The sequence below is a fragment of the Macrotis lagotis genome, chromosome 1, assembly GCF_037893015.1.
Source record: "Macrotis lagotis isolate mMagLag1 chromosome 1, bilby.v1.9.chrom.fasta, whole genome shotgun sequence".
NCBI lineage: Eukaryota > Metazoa > Chordata > Mammalia > Peramelemorphia > Peramelidae > Macrotis > Macrotis lagotis.
The window spans coordinates 734,761,085-734,782,487 of NC_133658.1; the positions used below are offsets into that span (position 1 = coordinate 734,761,085).

At 34.6% G+C, this 21,403-nt stretch overlaps 1 protein-coding gene across 5 annotated transcripts in view; it reads left to right on the top strand.

Annotated features, from left to right (window-relative positions):
- The window catches only part of ATP8A2 (ATPase phospholipid transporting 8A2), an 865,734-nt gene that overhangs the window by 349,632 nt on the left and 494,699 nt on the right, over nucleotides 1-21,403 (top strand). For all 5 annotated transcript variants that reach the window (XM_074216189.1, XM_074216185.1, XM_074216187.1 and 2 more), the window contains one exon: nucleotides 183-321. In XM_074216189.1, the coding sequence (XP_074072290.1) occupies nucleotides 183-321 (139 nt within the window). The remainder of the gene's footprint in view (nucleotides 1-182; nucleotides 322-21,403) is intronic.

Sequence of the window (21,403 nt, forward strand, 5' to 3'; positions counted from 1 at the left end):
TGACAAGCCATTTGTGCACCATTAAATCATAATAATGAATAAATTTAGATACTAAAAATAGGAATGAATTTATACTATGGACCTCATCAGGATTTTCTGCTGTTGATACTATGCTTGACTACACTCAGACATGTAACTAATAAAAAAAGCTTTTTTTTTTTTTTAAAAAAAACAAAACTTAGGATCTTCTGCTTCTTGGAGCTACTGCCATTGAGGATCGTCTTCAGGCGGGTGTTCCAGAAACAATATCAACACTAATGAAAGCTGAAATTAAAATATGGATCCTAACTGGGGATAAGCAGGAAACAGCAATCAACATAGGTAATATATTTTTAAACAGATAATGTATTGAAGCTGATTATACTGATAATAAATGTGTTATTGTGTCAAGGATAGACAGCTGATTTCCTGAAATTGTTTCAATTTTAATTGAAAAACCGAATCCAATGAGATTTTCCTATCCTGAAGCAAGAGAAAAGGTCCCTTTAAAACAAGAGTTTCTGAATTTTTTGGTGCCTTGGATTCCTTTAGTAGTTTGTTAAAGCCTGTGGACTCCTCCTCATATTACTGAAAGAAGTGCTAGATTTCAGTCAGAAGTTAGTGAAAGTAAAGATGTAATTTTGTTCCCATAAGCTCATGGACTTTCCAAAATCAGTGCACAGATCCTTTGAGATCCCCCTACTTAAGAACCCTTGCTTTAATGGAAGGAAATGTATCCAAGTGAAAAGATAAGAAGTTTAAAAAAGCTTATATTGTTATTTTGATTTTCTGAGCAAATGTTCTCTTCTGTATATAGTCTATAACTTCCTTCTCTTGCAGCAGATCTTCCCTATTTCTATGCTTAAAATAAGATTCATGTGAGTTTTTATTCAAACCTATGCTCTTTGAAAACTCAAATTTAGCCACTGTGTACTATAATGTACTTTCCTAGCAAGATCGTTTAAAATGCAAGATATTGACTGAAATGTGTGAATTTATATAAAAGTGCTCCCCCCTCATATTTCATATTATATATATATATATATATATATATATATATATATATATATATATATATATATATATATTGCTTGCTCATTCTGGACATTTAACTCATTCTAGATTCATAACTTTGAAGATATTTATAATCAATTTCAATTCTTTAGGGACATATTCAACTCATAGATTTTCCAGGTTTTGTGCTTCCTTCAATCTGTACCATAGACTTATTTGGTGCTAGTCAGCCATAGAAAGAGAGACCAGAAAGAATGTAAGCTATAAATCAGTCCACCTGCTCCGCTCTTGTTAGGAGCTAAAATGAAAAGTTTAGATGTGGAAAAATTGTGTGTACTAACCAAAATTAGATTTGAGTATTAATTTTGAAATTTAATTGCATGTGATTTTTTTAAAATCATTATTAAGGATATTAAAACTTGTTTATGCATAGTGGTATACAAGCATAGTCAACCCAATGTTCTATGTTTCCTTATAACTCATTATATTAAATATAAAAAAATTATAGCAGCAAGTTAGCTCTATAAGAACAATGATGTCAATGGGCAATCAGCCTAACAATGTTACAGTTTCACAACTTTACAATGGGGTTTGAAGGTAATTTACTAAGGCTGTTACAAAACATTCAGGGCAAATTATAGCGTGATGTGTTTGTATTTGGATGACTTAAAAATTAATGTCCTTATGAAAAATTGCTCTAAATCATTATTAGAGAAATGCAAATTAAAGCTTCTCTGAGGTACCACCTCACACCTCTCAGACTGGCCAATATGACCAGGAAAGGATAATGATCATTGTTGGAAGGGTTGTGGGAAATCTGGGACACTAGTACAACTGTTGGTGGATCTGTGAACTCATCCAACCTTTCTGGAGAGCAATTTGTGATTATGATGAAAGGGCAACAAAAATGTGCATACCCTTTGACCCAGCAATACCACTAGTGTATACCCTGAAGAGATGATGAAAAAGGGTAAAAACATCACTTATACAAAAATATTCATAGCAGCTCTGTTTGTGGTGGCAAAGAATTGGAAATCAAGTAAATGTCCTTCAATTGGGGAATGGCTTAACAAACTGTGGTATATATGTATGTCATGGAACACTATTGTTCTATTAGAAACCAGGAGGGACAGGAATTCAGGGAAGCCTGGAGGGATTTGGATGAATTGATGCTGAGATGAGCGGAACCAGAAAAACACTGTATACCCTAACAGCAACAAAGGGGTGATTTTCAACCTTGATGGACTTGCTCGTTTCATCAGTGCAACAATCAGGGACAATTTGGGGCTGTCTGCAATGGAGAATACCATCTGTATCCAGACAAAGAGCCCTGGAGTTTGAACGAAGTTCAAGGACTATTCCCTTTAATTTAGGGAAAAAAAACAGATATCTTATTGTCTGATCTTGTTATCTCTTAGACTTTTTGTTTCTTCCTTAAGGATATGATTTCTCTCTCATCACACTCAATTTGGATCAATTGATAACATGGAAACAAAGTAAAGACTGACCGATTGCTTTCTGGGGTGGGGGAAGTAAGATTGGGAAAAATTGTAAAACTCAAATAAAATATTTAATAAATAAAAAAATTAATGTCCATATGCAATAGACTCTTAAACTCCTAAGAGTAATCCTTTTCTAATATTTGTTATTTGAAGTTATGTCATCATTGCTCAGAGAATTTACTCAACTCCTTTAGAGTTAGTTTTGAGTATCTTTAAAGAAAGTCTTTAGTTTTTGAAAATAACCTCTCCATAGGGAAATGTCGAAATGGTGGTATCATAGGTTATTATATAGGCTTTTATAAAGGTAAAGCATGACTATAAAGTAAAAAGATTTTGGGTATTTGCGTGTGTATGTGTGTGAAGAGGTGGTGTATACTCAACTAGCTCTGGAGAGCTAGCTGAACAATAATATACCTTGAATTGAAGAATTCTTGCTGGGCATATTGTCAATAAATATCATTTGTTTATGATGAGGACTAAGCAAGACTGTAAAGCTCATACTCTATTGATGTCATGTTGTCAACATTGTAAAGAAAATTTGAGTTTATTGTAGAATATGATATTTGGAAAGCATGTGTATGATAAATTTCTGAGAATAATGTTCTAGTACCTCACTGTGCTAGAGATAAATTTAGACTCTGAGGGACTAAGTCCCAGGCTCTAGAATTTCTGAATGAGCAGGAAAATACTGGTTAGGTGATGGACTATAGATCTGTCAAACAGACTCTTCCCCTGCTTGGCCTTACAAATATGAATTTTGTAGCCATAGCAAATTCTTGAACATCCTCTATTAAATGGTAGAGAGATCTCAGTTTCTGTCTGCAGAGGTGTTAAGCATATCCATGAAATTATAGCTCTTCAACTCCAAAGCCTACCAGGAGCCTTCAATCCCTGATTCCCATTATTTGGAATAAACAAGCCAATGAAGCATGGGGGATAGCCCAAAATGATCAGTTTATGACACCCAGCTACTTTCTATGAGGGAATATTTTGTAGACTTTTTGGATAGGGGAAATGAGTATTGCCTGTAGGAATTAATGATTTTGAAAAGGAACTATTCCTAGTAAATTTTTAAATGTTTTACAAACAAAAAAAAATCTGAATTTTCTTTTTTTCTGATCCAAATTTTATAATGTATAATGCTATCTATACTTTCTTCCATTTGTTTCAGATCTTCTCTATTTTTCTACTTGAAATGTGATTTATGAGAGGTTTTTCAGTCCCTATGCTCTTTGCAAACTCAAATTTAGCCACCATTAATGCCTTGGGTTGGATAGTGCTAATGTGGTCCTGGATGGGAATGGGGAGATAATTGCTTCCCATCCAAATACACCTTGCTGTAAGTGTAGCACTTGAATATGTGTGTAATTTTTTTTCCCCTGAACCAACCAAAGTCTGGCCAAATTATGAACATTAATGAGAACATACTGGCTGAAGCTCAATCTAGATAAGATAGATGTGTTGCTGCTAGCTAAAGGAATTTTTACCAGCTCGCTGAATAGGGCTTTATTTTTCCTTTATTCTCAAAGGCTTCCAACATAATTCTGTAATATTTCTTGATTCATAAACAGTGGCTTCTTAGATTGTGTCTGTATTATACTGACTCCTTGTCAAAGTAAGCTTAGTACTGAAGTCTTAATCCTTGCTGCTCACACTTTTCAGATTAAATTTAATTTGCTAATAAAAGCCATATGAAAAATATGACTAATTCTGGATTCCTCCTCCTTGAAAACTGAAAACCAAAGTAATATTACCTTAGCTTATAGGTTTTTTCTCCCCTTGCTTTCTCTCCATCTCTACCTCGCCCCCTGCCCCTAGCATAGTAACAGAGGTCTGCCAAACAACTGTGTTCCTTGGTTTAAATAACTGGAGAACTGATATTTTTGAGAAATAGTAATAATTTATCTTTATGTAGTTTTATGTGCTATATAAAAATTCTATTTGAATTTTAAAAGGTACAGAGTACAGTTATTTCCCCTATTTTACATGGAAGGAAATGGAGGCTCAAAAGTAAAGGGATTTAAACTTGACTGGTTTTAACAGTAGAATCAGAAATGTCCTCAGTGTTTCCTTAAGATTATCCTTCTTTTTTCCACTGCATAGTATTAAATCTGGAAAAGATCCTTAAAAGTCAGCTAGTCAGTCTCTTCATTTTACATGAAAAAATTAAGACCAGTGGAGAGGAGGAGACATTGAGATGGTGCAGTGAATAGAGTGTTGGGATCTGTAGTCAGAAAGATTCATCTTCCAAAGCTGAAACCCAGCCTCAGACACTTTCTAGGTGTGAGCTCGGGCAAGTTATTTAACCCTGTCTGCCTCAGTTCCTCATCTGTATAATGAGCTGAAGAAGGAAATGGAAAACCACTCTAGCAACTCTGCCAAGAAAAGCATACAAATGGGGTCACAGAGGAGACTGTTTATGAAACAACTGAAAAAAAGGCAGTTGGGGACATAGTAGATAGAGTGCTCTGGTTAACTGATCAATCTTTTTCTGTGGCTCTTTAATCCTTGCAATCGAGTCACCAGTTGTTGGGGGGAAATGTACCCCTCCTAACTTTCCATGAATTCTCATCCATATCCACTCCTTCATAGTCCCTCCAACTGTTGTTTTTTAATTGAATTCTCATCTCTGATCCCTTGCTTTATTATTGACTTCTTTTCACCTTAAACCCTGGATGTCATTTAGGCCACCAACTGATTTTATAGATGAAGAAACTAAGAAAACTATTTACTCAAGATCATTTGGAGAAAGGGATATGATCTCTACAGAGTCCTTGAAATACTAGTATAATAGCCTATATAAATTCCCTAAATGACTTAGCATTGGATATATTGCTACTATTGTCATTGTTCAGTCAGGTTGAACTTTTTGTGACCCCATTTGGGGTTTTCTTGGCAAAGATCCTAAAGTGGTTTGCCATTTTCTTCCCCAGCTTATTTTATAGGTAACTGGGGCAGACAGGGTGAAGTGACTTGCCCAGGGTCATACTGGGAAGTTTTTGAAGCTAGATTTGAACCTGGGAAAATGAATCTTTCTGACTTCAGAACCAGCAGTCTATCCATTGTGCCACCTATCTACCTAACAAAGGATATATTTGAGGTTAAATAAAATGTTATAAATGATTTATTTTTTTTAAGGTAATGGTCATTGGTCTTTGTTTAAACTCCACAGTTCTTTCTCTGGGTACAGATGGTATTCTTCACAGATACCTAAAATTGTACCTGATTATTGAACTGATGGAATGAGCAAGTCCATGAAGGCTGATCATCACCCCCATGTTGTTGTTAGGGTATACAAGGTTCTTCTGGTTCTGCTCACCTTGCTCAGCATCAGTTCATGCAAGTCTTTACAGGCTTCTCTGAAATCCCATCCCTCCTGGTTTCTTAAAAAAAAAAAAAAAAGAATGCATTAGTGTCCCAGATTTCCCACATCCCTTCCAACATTGCTCATTGTCCTTTCTGGTCATATTGGGCAAGCTGAGAGGTGTGAGGTGGTACCACAGAGATGCTTTAATTTGCATTTCTCTAATCAGTAATGATTTAGAACAATTTTTCATATGACTATAGATAGCTTTGATTTTCTCATCTGTAAATTGGCTTGTTTTTTTAATTTGACTCAGTTCTCTATGTGTTTTAGAAATGAGTCCTTTGTCAAAAACACAAGTTGTAAAAATTGTTTCCTAATTTACTATATTTCTTTTGATCTTGGTTATAGTGGTTTTGTTCATTCCAAAGCTTTTTTTAATGTAATCAAAATTTTCCACTTTGCTTTTTATGATGTTCTCTATCTCTTTCTTGATCATAAACTACTCCCCTCTCTGTAGATGTGACAGGTAAACTGTTCTTTGTTCTCCTTGTTTGCTCATAATATTGTCTTTTATGTATATATACTGCATGTATATATACTATATGTATATATACTTTTATGTATATATACTGCACCCATTTTTATCTTCTCTTGGTATAGATTGTGAGATGTTGGTCTAATCCAAGTTTCTGCCATTCTACCTTCTAATTTTCCCAAGAGTGAGTTTTTATCCCAGAAGCTGGATTCTTTGAGTTTATCAAACAGCAGATTACTATAATCATTTACTTCTGTCTCTTTTGCACCTAATGTATTCCACTGATCCACCAATCTATTTCTTAGCCAGTACCAGACAATTTTGGTGACTGATGTTTTATAATACAGTTTTAGATCTGGTACTCAGCTAAGCCACCTTCTTTCTTCTTTTGCACTTTTTTTCCATTAAATCCCTTGATTTTCTTGACTTTTTGTTTCTCATGAATTTAGCTACACTTTCTTCTAGCTTATAAAAGTAATTTTTTGGAAGTTTGATTGTTATGGCACAAAATAGGTAGTTTGTCATTTTTATCATATTAGCTCAACTTATCCAGTTGATATTTGCCCAGTTATTTAGATCTGATTTTATTTTTATGAAAAGTGTTTTATATAGTTGTTTTTTGTAGAATTTCTGAGTCTGCCATGGCAGGTAGACTCTCACATATTTTATGTTGACTTAAGTTATTCTAAATGGGATTTCTCTTTTTAGCTCTTGATGCTGGTCTTGCTAGCAGTATATAGAAATACTGAGGATTTGTGTGAGTTTATTTTTTATCCTGTGATTTTGCTAAAATTGCCAATTTGTTTCCAGTAGTTTTTTTGGATGATTTTCTAGGTATACCATCATGTCTTCAGCAAAGATTAAGAGTTTTGTTTCTTCCTTCCCAATTCTAATTCCTTCAATTTATTTTTCTTCTCTTATTGCTGAAGCTAACATTTCTAATACAATATTGAATAGACATGGTGATAATGGGCGTCATTGTTTCACTGCTGATCTTAATGCCTGTAGCTTATCCTCACTGCATTTAATAGCCTATCCCCATTGCTTGCTGATGGTTTCAGATAGATACAGCTTATCATTATAAGAAACAATCCATTAATTCTTATGCTCTCTAGTGTTTTTAGTAAGAATGGGTTCTGTATTTTGTCAAAGGTTTTTTCAGCATCTATTGAGATAATCATAGCATTTCTATTAGGTTGGTTTTTAATATAGTCAATTATACTGACAGTTTTCCTAACATTGAACCAACCCTGCATTCCTGAAATAAATCCTGGCTGGGTACAGTGTATTATTCTAGTAATAATTTTCTGTAATCAGTTTGCTAAGATTTTATTTAAGATTTTTGCATCCACAATCAGACATAATTTTGGGATATCTGTGATGGAGAATACTATCTGTATCCAGAGAAAGAATTGTGGAGCTTTAACAAAGACCAAAGACTATTACCTTTAATTTTTTTTTTAAAGAAAGATTTTATTTATTTTGAGTTTTGCAGTTTTCCCCCATTCTTGCTTCCTTCCCCCCACCTCCACAGAAGGCATTCTGTTAGTGTTTACATTTGTTCCATGTTATACATTGATCTCAGTTGAATGTGATGACAGAGAAATCATACCCTTAAGGAAGAAAAATAAATTATGAGATAGTAAAATTACATAATAATATAATGGTTTTTCCCCTAATTTGATGATAATAGTCTTTGGTCTTTGTTCAAAGTCCATAATTGTTTCTCTGGATACAGATGGTATTCTACATTGCAGATAGCCCAAAATTGTCCGTGGTTGTTGCACTGAAAGGATGAGCAAGTCCATCAGGGTTGATCATCATCTCCATGGTGCTGTTAGAGTGTACAGAGTTTTTCTGGTTCTGCTCATCTCACTCAGTATCAGTTCATGCAGATCTTTCCAGGCTTCCCTGAATTCCCATTCCTCCTGGTTTCTAATAGAAAAATATTCTTCCATTACATACATATACCCCAGTTTGTTAAGCCATTGCCCAATTGAAGGACATTCAATTAATTTCCAATTTTTTTGCCACCACAAACAGGGCTGCTATAAATATTTTTGTACAAGTGATGTTTTTACCCTTTTTCATCATCTCTTCAGGGTATAGACCCAGTAGTGGTATTGCTGGGTCAAAGCGTATGCACATTTTTGTTGCCCTTTCATCATAATCCCAAATTGCTCTCCAGAAAGGTTGGATGAGTTCACAGCTCCACAAACAGTTGTAATAGTGTCCCAGATGTCCCACATCCCTTCCAACATTGATCATTGTCCTTTCTGGTCTTATTGGCTAGTCTGAGAGGTGTGTGGTGGTATCTCAGAGATGCTTTAATTTAATGATTTGGAGCAATTTTTTCATATGACTATGGATTGCTTTGATTTCCTCAGCTGTAAATTGTATTTGCATATCCTTTGACCATTTGTCAATTGGGGAATGGATTGTTTTTTTGAAAATTTGACTCAGTTCTCTGTATATTTTAGAAATTAGTCCTTTGTCATAAATACTAGTTACAAAAATTGTTTTCCAATTTACTACATTTCTTTTGATCTTGGTTACAGTGGTTTTGTCTATGCAAAAGCTTTTTAATTTAATGTAATCAAAATTGTCTAGTTTGTTTTGAATGATGTCCTCTATCTCTTCCTTGGTCATAAACTGTTTCCCTTTCCATAGCTCTGACAGGTAAACTACTCCTTGATCTTATAGTTTGCTTATAATATTGTTTTTTTATGTCTAAATCCTGTATCCATTTGGACCTTATCTTCGTGTAGCATGTGAGGTGTTGGTCTAATCTAAGTTTCTTCCATACTAACTTCCAATTTTCCCAACAGTTTTTTTTTATCAAAGAGAGAGTTTTTATCTCAATACCTGGACTCTTGAGGTTTATCAAGCAGCCAATTACATACATTTCCTGCTATTAAACCCAGTCTATTCCACTTATCCACAACTCTATTCTTTAGCCAATACCAGACAGTTTTGAGGACCGATGGTTTATAATATAATTTTAGATCTGGTTAGGCTAAGCCACCTTATTTTGGACTTTTTTTTTCCATTGAATACCTGGAAATTCTTGATTTTTTATTTCTCCATATAAATTTACTTACAACTTTTTATAACTCATTAAGGTATTTTTTTGAATTTTGATTGGTAGGGTGCTAAACAAGTAGTTTAGTTTTGGTAGAATTGTCATTTTTATTTTATTAGCTCGACCTGTCCATGAATATTTGGTGTTTTCCCAGGTATTTAAATATGATTTTATTTGCATGAGAAGAGTTTCGTAATTGTCTTCAAAAAGCTTTTGAGTCTGCCTTGGCAGGTGGATTCCCAGGTATTTTATTTTGTCTGAGGTTACTTTGAATGGGATTTCTCTTTCTAGCTCTTCCTGTTGTACCTTGTTAGTCATATATAGAAATATTGAGGATTTATGAGAGTTTATTTTATGTCCTGCTAATTTGCTAAAGTTGTTAATTGTTTCTAGTAGTTTTTTAGATGACTTTTTGGAATTCTCTAGGTATACCATCATGTCATCTGCAAAGAGTAAGAGTTTTGTCTCCTCCTTCCCTATTCTAATTCCTTCAGTTTCTTTTTCTTCTCTTATTGCTGAGGCTAACATTTCTAATACGATATTGAATAATAGTGAATTACCTTTAATTAAAAAAAACTGTTATCTTATTACGTAATTTAGCTATCTATTATACTTTATTTTTCTCTTAAGGATATGATTTCTCTCTCATCACATTCAGCTTAGAACAATGTATACCCATGGAAACAATGTAAATACTAACAGACTCCCTTCTATGGGAGGGGAGGGGGAGAGAAGTGAGATTGGGGGGGAATATAAAATTCAAAATAAATAAATAAATAAATTTTAAGAAGATTTTTGCATCCATAGTCTTTAGGGCAAGTGGTCTATAATTCTCTTTCTCTGTTTTGACTCTTTACTGCTTTAGGTATCATCACCATATTGGTGTCATAGAAGGAGTTAGGCAGAGTTCCTTCTTCACCTATTTTTCCAAAGAGTTTATATAGAATTGGAACCAATTGTTCCTTAAAAGATTTCACTTTTGAATCCATCTGGCCCTATAGATTTTTTTCTTAGGGAGTTCATTGATGACTTATTTCTTTTTTTCCCTATCTCTTTTTCTGAGATAGAACTATTTGGGTATTTAATTTCCTCTTCATTTAACCTGGGCAACTTACATTTTTTTAAATAATCATCCATTTCATTTAGATTATCAAATTTAATAGCATACAGTTGAGCAAAATAGTTCCAAATTATCACTTTAATTTCCTCCCCATTGATAGTGAGTTCACCTTTTTTCATTTTGGATACTAGTAATTTGGTTTTCTTCTTTATTCTTTTAATCAAATTAAGCAAAAGTCTATTTTATTGATTTTTTTCATAAAACCAACTCTTGGTTTTATTTTTTTAGTTCAATAGTATCCTTGTTTTTGTTTTTATTAATTTCTCCTTTATTTTTAGAATTTCTAATTTGGTATTTAATTGGGGGTATTAAATTTGTTCTTTCTCTAATTTTTTTAGTTGCATGTTTAATTCATTGATTTTCTCTTTCTCTATTTTATTTGTGTAAACATTTAGATATATCCCCTAATAACTGCTTTGGTTTATCCCACAAATTTTGCTATGTTCTCTTGTTATTGTCATTTTCTAGGATGAAATCATTAATTCTAGCTATAATATTTTTTGTTTGGTCCACTCATTCTTTAAAATGAGATTATTTAGTTTCAAATTAGTTTTAGGTCTGTCTTTCCATTGCTTATTATTGCAATTGATTTTTAATTGCATTATTATCTGAAAAGGAAGAATTCATTATTTCTGCCTTTCTAAATTTATTATGATTTTATTCCCTAGTACATGGTCAATTTTTGTGTAAGTGCCATGAAATTTGCCATTTGCCCAATTGCGGTTTTGAGAGAATCATTTTCTTTTTCACTTGTCCAATTGTATTTTCATTTTCTTTTTGCATGATAATTTTTTCTTGCAAAGTGTTAATTTTCTCTTTTGTTTCCTTTCCCAATTATTCCAGTTGATTTTTAAACCCCTTCCTGATCTCTCCTAAGAAGTCTTTCTGGGCTGGAGACCAATTCATATTCCACTCTGAAGTTCTAGTTCTCTCCTAGTTAGGATCCTTGTCTTCAAGATAACTTTCAGTGAACCCCACTTTCTGCTGGCCTTTCTTCATTTTCCTAGGATCTTGTGTTGGGGGCAGAGGGGCTGGTTCACAGATGTTGGCTGTTGAAATCCCTAGAGGCTTTGCTCACTAAGCTTAGTAACTTCAAGTGGATCAGCCAGTAGAGAATGCTAGACACTTCCTCTGGAGTGTCTGTGACTTTGATTTGTGGGCAACTCCTTGGGCCTGGGGTTTGGGGGGACCAACAGAGTCTGGATTATCCTTGCATAAGATGGGCTGGGCCCTTGTATAGTTAATCTCCTTATTCTACTGAGAGAGATCTGCTGCCCATAATGGGGGGGGGCACAGCTGTTACTGTGCTTGTTCTGGAAAGAATCACTTTTTCTCACAGGAATGGGAGGAGGGGTACTCAACTGGAAACACAGGAACTGTGCTGAAAATATGGGGCTTATGGTCCTGGTCTTCAGACCAGCTGAGTTGAGTGGATTGATGTCTAGTTGTCATGCTGCAACTTGCCTGCCTTGCACAGTAAACATTTCTGTGCTGGAGCTGTCCCTGCCACTATGCACATAGCAAAGTCTTTGTGGCTGTTCTTAGGTTGGTCCCTCCCACCCCCCACTGACTCTCTGCTCTCTGGCCCTGGCCCATTCATGCTCTCCTGTGACAGACCTTGTTGGTAAATGTTCTCCTCGGTTCTTTTCTGGGTTTTTTGGATCCAAATTCTGTTAACAAACTTGATTCATGTTAGTTCTGAGGGAATGCCAAGAGAGCTTAAGACAGTGTCTGGCTTCTCTCTACCATCTTGGCCAGAACTATAAATGGCTTATTGATGTCAAGCCTCAGCGAGTGGCAACAAACAAGGACCATGTTTTATGTCAGTGTTGTCAAACTTGTGACATAGTTTGTAAGGCCTACATCTATTTCTACCTTTTATAGAAAAGCCTTCTACTAATTTTGAACCAATATAGCTGTTTTCCTTCACTGGGCAGACATAGTACCCTTACTCTACCTTGAGTACTTGATTGCATCACATCTACATGTGATCAACATAGTATATGTCATCCTTTTCTGTCCAATTCTCCTGCCCCTTGTGCCACTATTTAGCATGTTTCTAACAAGTCAAAGCTTGCCTGATGTGATAGAGAGTAAGATCTAGTGTCAGAGATCCTGGCTGTACCCTTTAGTCTCTAGGTGACTTTGGGCATATCACTCCTCAGTTTTGTCCTCTATTAAATGTGAATGAGTTGTACTTGATAGCTCCTCACAGACCTTCTAGCTGTCTGTGAATCTGGGATCATCAACTCCTTGTGTCATTTGCCTTCTCTATTCTCTGTTGTACTTATCCAATAGTACTAGGCATAGATTAGTGATTCAATATATTTCTGAATTCTTGAAATTATTTTGCCTTCCTAAACCGATGGACTTTTCAGCCTTTATCTAGGTTTAGAAAATCCTATCAATTTTCTTTGAAACAAGGTATAGGAAGAAGGAGGACACATTTTTGAATGTACAATTTAGTAAAGTTTGATGCTTTAATTTATAAAAGGCTATATTTTTCAGAGTTTTTGAACTCAACTAAGTTTTGTGATAACTTTTGTGACTTACTAAGTATTTGTGGATAGATGGACTGTATGCATCTGCAGGAGCAGGGAGTAAATCAAGTAGTTGTTAAATTTATGGATATATAAATGTGATTTATGAAACTGCTTGACATTTTTCATCTGAAACCATCATTTTTTAGAATTCAGAGATCATTTAATCCATCTACTCATTTTACAGATGAGTAGACACAGAAGTCATAGTGAGTTAGTGGCAAAATTGGTATTAGAATTCCTGTCTCCTGACTTCTAGACTGGAACTGTTTGTATTATCTCTTGGTACCCTGTGAAACTAATAACAAACTAGTTTTGCAGCTAGTTAGATTGCATTTGACAACTAGCTAATCTTTATAAAGAAAGACTTACCATCTTAAGGCTCCCTTAAGGGTCACTTTAGAATTTATTTTTAATGGGAATATGCATTTTTTCCTCTTAGTTTATTTGCTAAAATAAAAATGATGATTTAGACTTAACCTAATTTCAAGGTAATTTGTGGTTTTTGTGAACCCAACTCACCCATTGAGCCTTACCTAGCAAGGTTTGCATAGATCTTTTGTGTATGTGTCTGTGTGTGTGTGTGTGTGTGTGTGTGTGTGTGTGTGTGTGTGTGTTTAGAAAGTATGGTCCTGGCATGAAGCCAGAATCTTGGTTTTCTGTGCTTGAACTTATATTAAGCAGTCCTGTCCCAAGGAGTTGGCAGTTTTATTTAACTTAAAAATACGGCATCAGTTAGCTTAAAGTGAAATTTCAGATGTGACCAGCATATATATTGTTGAAGATAGTCTCTATGGTATGTGTTGGTAGTGATACAAATGGGTTAGACAAGATAATTCTCTGAGCCTATTTTTTTAATGGAAGTAAATCAAGAGCAAAAAATTTTCAGTGAATATGGAATAATCAAAAATATTTAAGTTGTAAATTGACTTTTTTCCTACAATCAATATATACAATCTATTGATTTTAGGATAAAAGTCAATATATATATATATATATATATATATAAAAGTCGTGTGTGTGTGTGTGTGTATACTTTGCAACTTTTCCATCAGTAGTTATTTATTTACCTTTGTTTAATGCTTTTTTCATCACTTCTGAGTAGAGTATTGAAAATTTGATCAATCAAATTAATTAAATTTAAAAATAAATTGAAAATTAATCAACTAGGGGCAGCTAGGTGGTGTAGTGGATAAAGCACCGGCCTTGGAGTCAGGAGTACCTGGGTTCAAATCCCGTCTCAGACACTTAATAATTACCTAGCTGTGTGGCCTTGGGCAAGCCACTTAACCCCATTTGCCTTGCAAAAAAAACAACCTAAAATTAATCAACTCATTGACCTGGCTTCTTGAATGTTTATAATATCATTGGAATAGGTTCTGATGTCAATTTTCTCTTTCACCCCCAGCCCCCACCCAATAAATTAATCATCAACTATAGTCCATCACCAGTGTGACCTTGAACAAGTCATTCAAATTCCTTTGACTTCAGGTTCCTCATATGTAAGAAGAGGGGACTGGACTAGATGTCCTCAGAAGTCCTTTCTAATTCTAAATCTTTTGTCTCATTCATTGAACTTCAGATATATTCCTATCTATTGTGGAGATGAAACCTAAACTTAAAAACAGAGAACAAGACAAAACATAATTGTGTGTTTTAGATAAATACAAAAGAAGTTCAGAGATGGACAAACTTATCTTATTGTGAAATAGACAGGTTAAGAAACGGTCCATGTCAGAGGTGAACTGGGAATTTAGTACCTAAAGATGGCTGATACTTTGAAGAAGCCTGGAGGGGAAGCTGGGGCATTCAAGACATAGGAAAGAACTAGAATATAGGATGGAATTCTGTTCAGGTCTGTGGGTATTTTGTTTCCAGACTCTGAACTTCTTTTACAAATTTCCCTAGCACCCAGTTCATTTTGTCTTGATTTCTTTAAGTCAGGCACTGTCCTAGGGATACATATAAAAATCAGATATTTCCTTTTCTCAAGGATCTCATATTCTGTTGAGAGCAGGGGAGAAGCATAGTATACATATGTAAGTGAATATATAATGTATGACAATTAATAAACAAACATGTATTTGGGACACAAATAAAAAGTGAGACAATCTTGTCCTTGAATTGTTCACTGGGGACATATCATAAATTCATATTGAGGGAATAAGAATCCTGGGGAATTGGGATAGGCCTTTTGAGTGAGAGGGGAGGGGATCAGTGCACTGAACCTTGCAGAGAGCATGCCATGGGCAAGGACTACATAAAGGAGGGGGAAATGAGGTTTAGGAAAACTATGGAAGACAGAGAAATTGCTTACTTAATCTGAGTCTCCCATGAGTACATCTTTTGTGAACCTGGTCTAAATTCAGAATTATATTAAACTCTAATTCATGCAAGAACTTGGCTATTTTGGTGGAAATGGGATTCTCTTTGAGTTGTCGTTTAAAAGAGACTGGCATAAAAGATTTACTTATAATGATTTTTATCTTAACAAAGAGTATAATAAAAAGAAAAGCAGAATCAGTGAGAGAATTTCAAAGGGACCATACATTTGATTTGTGTTGGACAATTTCCAAGGTTTTTATTTTATAAAAAAAATGTTTCATTTGAGAGAACTAGACTAAAAAATGCATGTTATATTTTGATTTCTTTGAACCTCAATTACAATGAAGTAGTATGAAAACAAACAGTTTTGCAACACTGTTAATTTCAGAGTCAGAAAACATAAACTCCCCAAAAGATCTTCTCCCCAGCCACTTTATGATCCCCTTGTTAGATGGCTAAGATTAAAGATCTATACCTCAATTTACAAGTGTGGATTGACATTTCATACCTGGCATTAACCCAGGAGCTGATCTCATTTTATCCACAAACATCAGAAATAAACTGCACCAGAACTGGAGTGAACTTAATTTAATTTGCCACATTAGCTAAGCCCAAATTTATTCCACAAAAAAAAGCTGTGGCTTTTGTAATTACATCTGTGCTATGTGGTGACTTTCTAAGGAAATTAGTTTCATCCTACACATTTTAGAAAATGATTTTGCTTGGTCTTAGAGCTTTGACTCACTACATATTTAAATATGTGGCAGTTTCTTTAGGGATGCCCTCCCTCTGACTCCAACCAGGAAATACTTAAAACATTTTCTCCATCATATCTTTGTCCAGGTTCACTTGTCAAATGGCATCTTGCTTGAATTGGAAGATGAGAAATAAAGCAGTGAGCTGGTATTTAAAAATTATTGCTCACTGACTGCTGCAGCTGTTGTTCCAATCAAAAACTGCTAGAAAATCGTTTGGAATTAGTTATACAGAATTTGTAACAGTCTGCTGCTTAAAGCTGCTAGTATCCTCTGGGGGAGAAGTAAGCACAACAGAGAGGGAAATGATTAAACTTTGCAATATCCCCCCCCCCCTTTAAAGTGAAAATAAAATGCACCACCTTTCTCCAGGACCTAAGGGTTCAAGACTTTGGAGGTGGGAACAATCACCTTCTGAAATTTGGAATTGAAAAAAGAAAGATACAAAACTTGACTATACAAAAAGGGTCCAAATGGCCTGTACTATCTCCCTAGTTACTGGGTATAAACTGTTTCTTGTTCGTCACTGCAAATTTTAAGTCTTAATCATCCCTTGTTGGAAATTACTTTTGAAAAAATAAAAGAAATGCTTTTTTTTGGTCAAAGTTTCTGAGCCTGTGATTTGTCCATTACCAAAAAAAATCTATTAAGACACACACACACACACACACAGTTGTGACCTACCTATATAATTAGTGTGTTTTGAGCATAGTGCAGTCACATTGGAATCACAGAACCATAGTTGTGTTTTTTTAAAAAAAAATTTCCTGAGATGATTTTTTATTATCAGAGGTACAGTTTTAAAATATTATTAGCATTGCTTGCCAATCAAATAAAAAGTCTTTGGAAAAATATTTGACATTAAAAACTAATTTAACAGTGTGGTGGTGGTGTGAGAACAAGCCTCTATTAACCCCCTAATGCATGACACACACTATTCAAAGCACTTTACAAATAGTATCTAATTTTTTATCCTTAAAACTACCTGGATGCTACGTGCTGTTATTGTCTTCATTTTACAGTTGAGGAAACTGAGTGAGGCACAGGGTTACACAACTAGGAAAGATCTGAATCTATATTTAAACTCAAGTCTTCCTGACTGACTTATCCTTGGAACCACCTAAATGCCTCACTAAGAAAATTCTAAAACCAACAAGTTCATACAGTTTGTTTTTCACTGTTTTTTTTTTTTCCTAAGGTGGATTAGGAATGTAGTGTTAAGGGAGTGGAGAGGCAGTGTCCTGCCTCAAAAGTTTGGCCTCTAGGGTCTTTGGAACAGTGATAGTTAAATGTTGATTTCAAAGAATTGACTTTTTTTATTTTTAATTTATTTATTTTCTTATTAAAGAGATTATTTGAGTTTTACAATCTCCCCCCCCCCCCCAGTCTTACTTCCCTTCCCCACAGAAAGCAATCGGTCAGTCTTTACTTTGTTTCCATGTTGTACGTTGATCCAAATTGAGTATGATGAGAAAGAAATCATATCCTTAAGGAAGAAACAAAAAGTCTAAGAGATAACAAGATCACACAATAAGATATCTGGTTTTTTTCTAAATTAAAGGGATTAGTCCTTGAACTTTGTTCAACCTCCATGGCTCTTTATCTGGATACAGATGGCACTCTCCTTTGCAGACAGCCCAAAATTGTTCCTGATTGTTCCACTGATGGAATGAGCCAGTCCTTCAAGGTTGATCATCACCCCCATGTTGCTGTTAGTGTGTACAAAGTTTTTCTGGTTCTGCTCATCTCGCTCAGCATCAGTTCATGCAAATCCCTCCAGGCTTCCCTGAAATCCCATCCCTCCTGGTTTCTAATAGAACAAAAGTGTTCCATGACATACATATACCACAGTTTGCTAAGCTATTCCCCAACTGAAGGACATTTACTGGATTTCCAGTTCTTTGCCACCACAAACAGGGCTGCTGTAAATAAATATTTTTGTACAAGTGATGTTTTTACCCTTTTTCATCATCTCTTCAGGGTATAGACCCAGTAGTGGTATTGCTGGGTCAAAGGGTATGCACATTTTTGTTGCCCTTTCATCATAATCACAAATTGCTCTCCAGAAAGGTTGGATGAGTTCACAGCTCCACCAACAGTTGTAATAGTGGCCCAGATTTCCCACAACTCTTCCAACAATGATCATTATCCTTTCTGGTCATATTGGCCAGTCTGAGAGGTGTGAGGTGGTACTTCAGAGAAGCTTTAATTTGCATTTCTCTAATAATTAATAATTTAGAGAAATTTTTCATATGGCTGTGAATTGCTTTGATCTCCTCATCTGTAAATTGCCTTTGCATATCCTTTGACCATTTGTCAATTGGGGAATGGCTTTTTGTTTTAAAAATATGACTCAGTTCTCTGTATATTTTATAAATGAGTCCTTTGTCAGAATCATTAGTTGTAAAGATTGTTTCCCAGTTCACTACATTTCTTTTGATCTTGGTTACAGTGGTTTTATCTGTGCAAAAGTTTTTTAATTTAATGTAATCGAAATCATCTAGCTGGTTTTAGGTGATGTTCTCCAACTCTTCCTTAGTCATAAACTGCTCTGCTTTCCATAGATCTGACAGGTAAACCAGTCCTTGATCTTCTAATTTGCTTATAGTATTGTTTTTTATGTCTAAATCCTGTAACCATTTGGATCTTATCTTGGTAAAGGGTATTAGGTGTTGGTCTAATCTAAGTCTCTTCCATACTAACTTCCATTTTTCCCAGCAGTTTTTATCAAAGAGGGAGTTTTTGTCCCAATAGCTGGAATCTTTGGGTTTATCATACAGCAGATTACTAATCTTTGGGTTTATCAAACAGCAGATTACTATAATCATCTCCTGCTTTTGCACCTAGTCTATTCCACTGGTCCACCACTCTATTTCTTAGCCAATGTCAAACAGTTTTGATGACTGATGCTTTATAATATAATTTTAGATCAGGTAGGGCTAAGCCCCCTTATTTTGCCCTTTTTTTTCATTAAGCTCCTGGAAATTCTTGACTTTTTATTTCTCCATCTGAATTTACTTACACTTTTTTTCCTAACTCATTAAAGTATTTTTTTTTTGTAATTTTGATTGGTAGGGAACTAAACAGGTAGTTTAGTTTTGGTAGAATTGTCATTTTTTATTATATTATCTCTACATATCCATGAGCAGTTGATATTTCCTAGTTGTTTAAATCTGATTTAATTTGTATGAGAAGTGTTTTATAATTTTTCTCAAAAAGTTTCTGAGTCTGTCTTGGCAAATAGGCTCCCAGGTATTTTATATTGTGTGAGGTTACTTTGAATGGGATTTCTCTTTCTAGCTCTTCCTGCTGTATCTTGCTAGACACACACACACACACACACACACACACACACACACACACACACATATATAAAAGTTGAGGAATTATGAGGGTTTATTTTATAACCTGCAACTTTGCTAAAATAGCTAATTGTTTCCAGTAGTTTTTTGGATGATTTCTTGGAATTCTCTAGGTAGACCATCATGTCATCTACAAAGAGTGAGAATTTTGTTTCTTCCTTCTTAATTCTAATTCCTTCAATTTCTTTTTCTTCTCTAATTGCTGAAGCTAATATTTCTAATATGATATTGAATAGTAGTGGTGATAATGGGTACCCTTGTTTCACCCCAATCTTACTGGGAATGCCTCTAGCCTCTCCCCATTGAATGTAATGCTTGTTGATGGTTTCTGATAGATACTGCTAATTATTCTAAGGAACGGTCCATTTATTCCTACACTCTCTAGTGTTTTTAGGAGGAATTGATGCTTTTTCAGTGTCTATTGATATGATCATATGATTTCTGATAGGTTTGTTGTTGATATAATTATGTATACTAACAGTTTTCCTAATATTGAACCAACCCTGCAGTCCTGAGATAAATCCTACTTGATCATAATGTATTATCCTAGTGATAACTTGTTGTAATCACTTTGCTAAGATTTTATTTAAGAATTTTGCATCTATATTCATCAGGGAGATAGGTCTATAATTTTCTTTCTCAGTTTTAACTCTTCCTGGTTTAGGTCACAGCACCATAATGGTTTCATAGAAAGAGTTAGGCAGAGTTCCATCTTTCCGTATTTTTCCAAAGAGTTTATATGGAATTGGAACCAATTGTTCCTTAAATATTTGGTAGACTTCACTTGTGAATCCATCAGGCCCTGGAGATTTTTTCTTAGGGAGTTCAATGATGGCTTGTTGAATTTCTTTTTCTGAGATAGGGTTGTTTATGTATTTAATCTCCTCTTCATTTAACCTGGGCAACTTACATTTTTGTAAATATTGATCCATTTCACTTAGATTATCAAATTTATTGGCATAGAGTTAGGCAAAATAATTTTTAAATTACTATGTTAATTTTCTCCTCATTGGTGGTGAGTTCACCTTTTTCATTTATGATACTAGCAATTTGATTTTCTTCTTTTTTTTAATCAAATTGACCAGAGGTTTATCAATTTTATTGTTTTTTTCATAGTACCAACTTTTGGCTTTATTTATTAATGCAGTAGGTTTTTTGCTTTCGATTTTATTAATTGCTCCTTTAATTTTTAGAATTTCTAATTTGGTATTTAATTGGGGATTTTTAATTTGTTCTTTCTCTAATTTTTTTTAGTTGCACATTTAGTTCATTGATTTCGTCTTTCTCCAATTTATTCATTTGAGCATTTAAAGTTACAATATATCCTCTGAGAGCCGCTTTGAGTGAATCCCATAGGTTTTGGTATGTTGTTTCATTATCTAGGATAAAATGGTTAATTCTTTTTACAATTTGTTTTTTGGTTCACTCATTCTTTAAAATGAGGTTATTCAGTTTCCATTTTGTTCTGGGTCTGTATCTCCTTGGTCCAATATTGCATATGACTTTTATTGCATGGTGATCTGAGAAAGATGTATTCACTATTTCTGCCTTTCTGCAGTTGATTATTAGGTTTTTATATCCTAGTGCATGGTCAATTTTTGTAGAAGTTTTATGTACTACAGAGAAAAAGGTATATTCCTTTCTATCCCCATTCAATTTCCTCCATAAGTCTACCATATTTAGTTTTTCTAACAATCTATTTACCTCCTTAAGTTCTTTTTGTTTATTTTATGATTCAATTTATCTAGATCTGAGAGGGGGAGGTTGAGATCTCCCACTAGTAGAGTTTTGGTGTCTATGTCTTCCTGTAGTTTTTCCAGCTTCTCCTCTAAGAATTTGGATGCTCTCCCATTGGGTACACACACACACACACACACACACA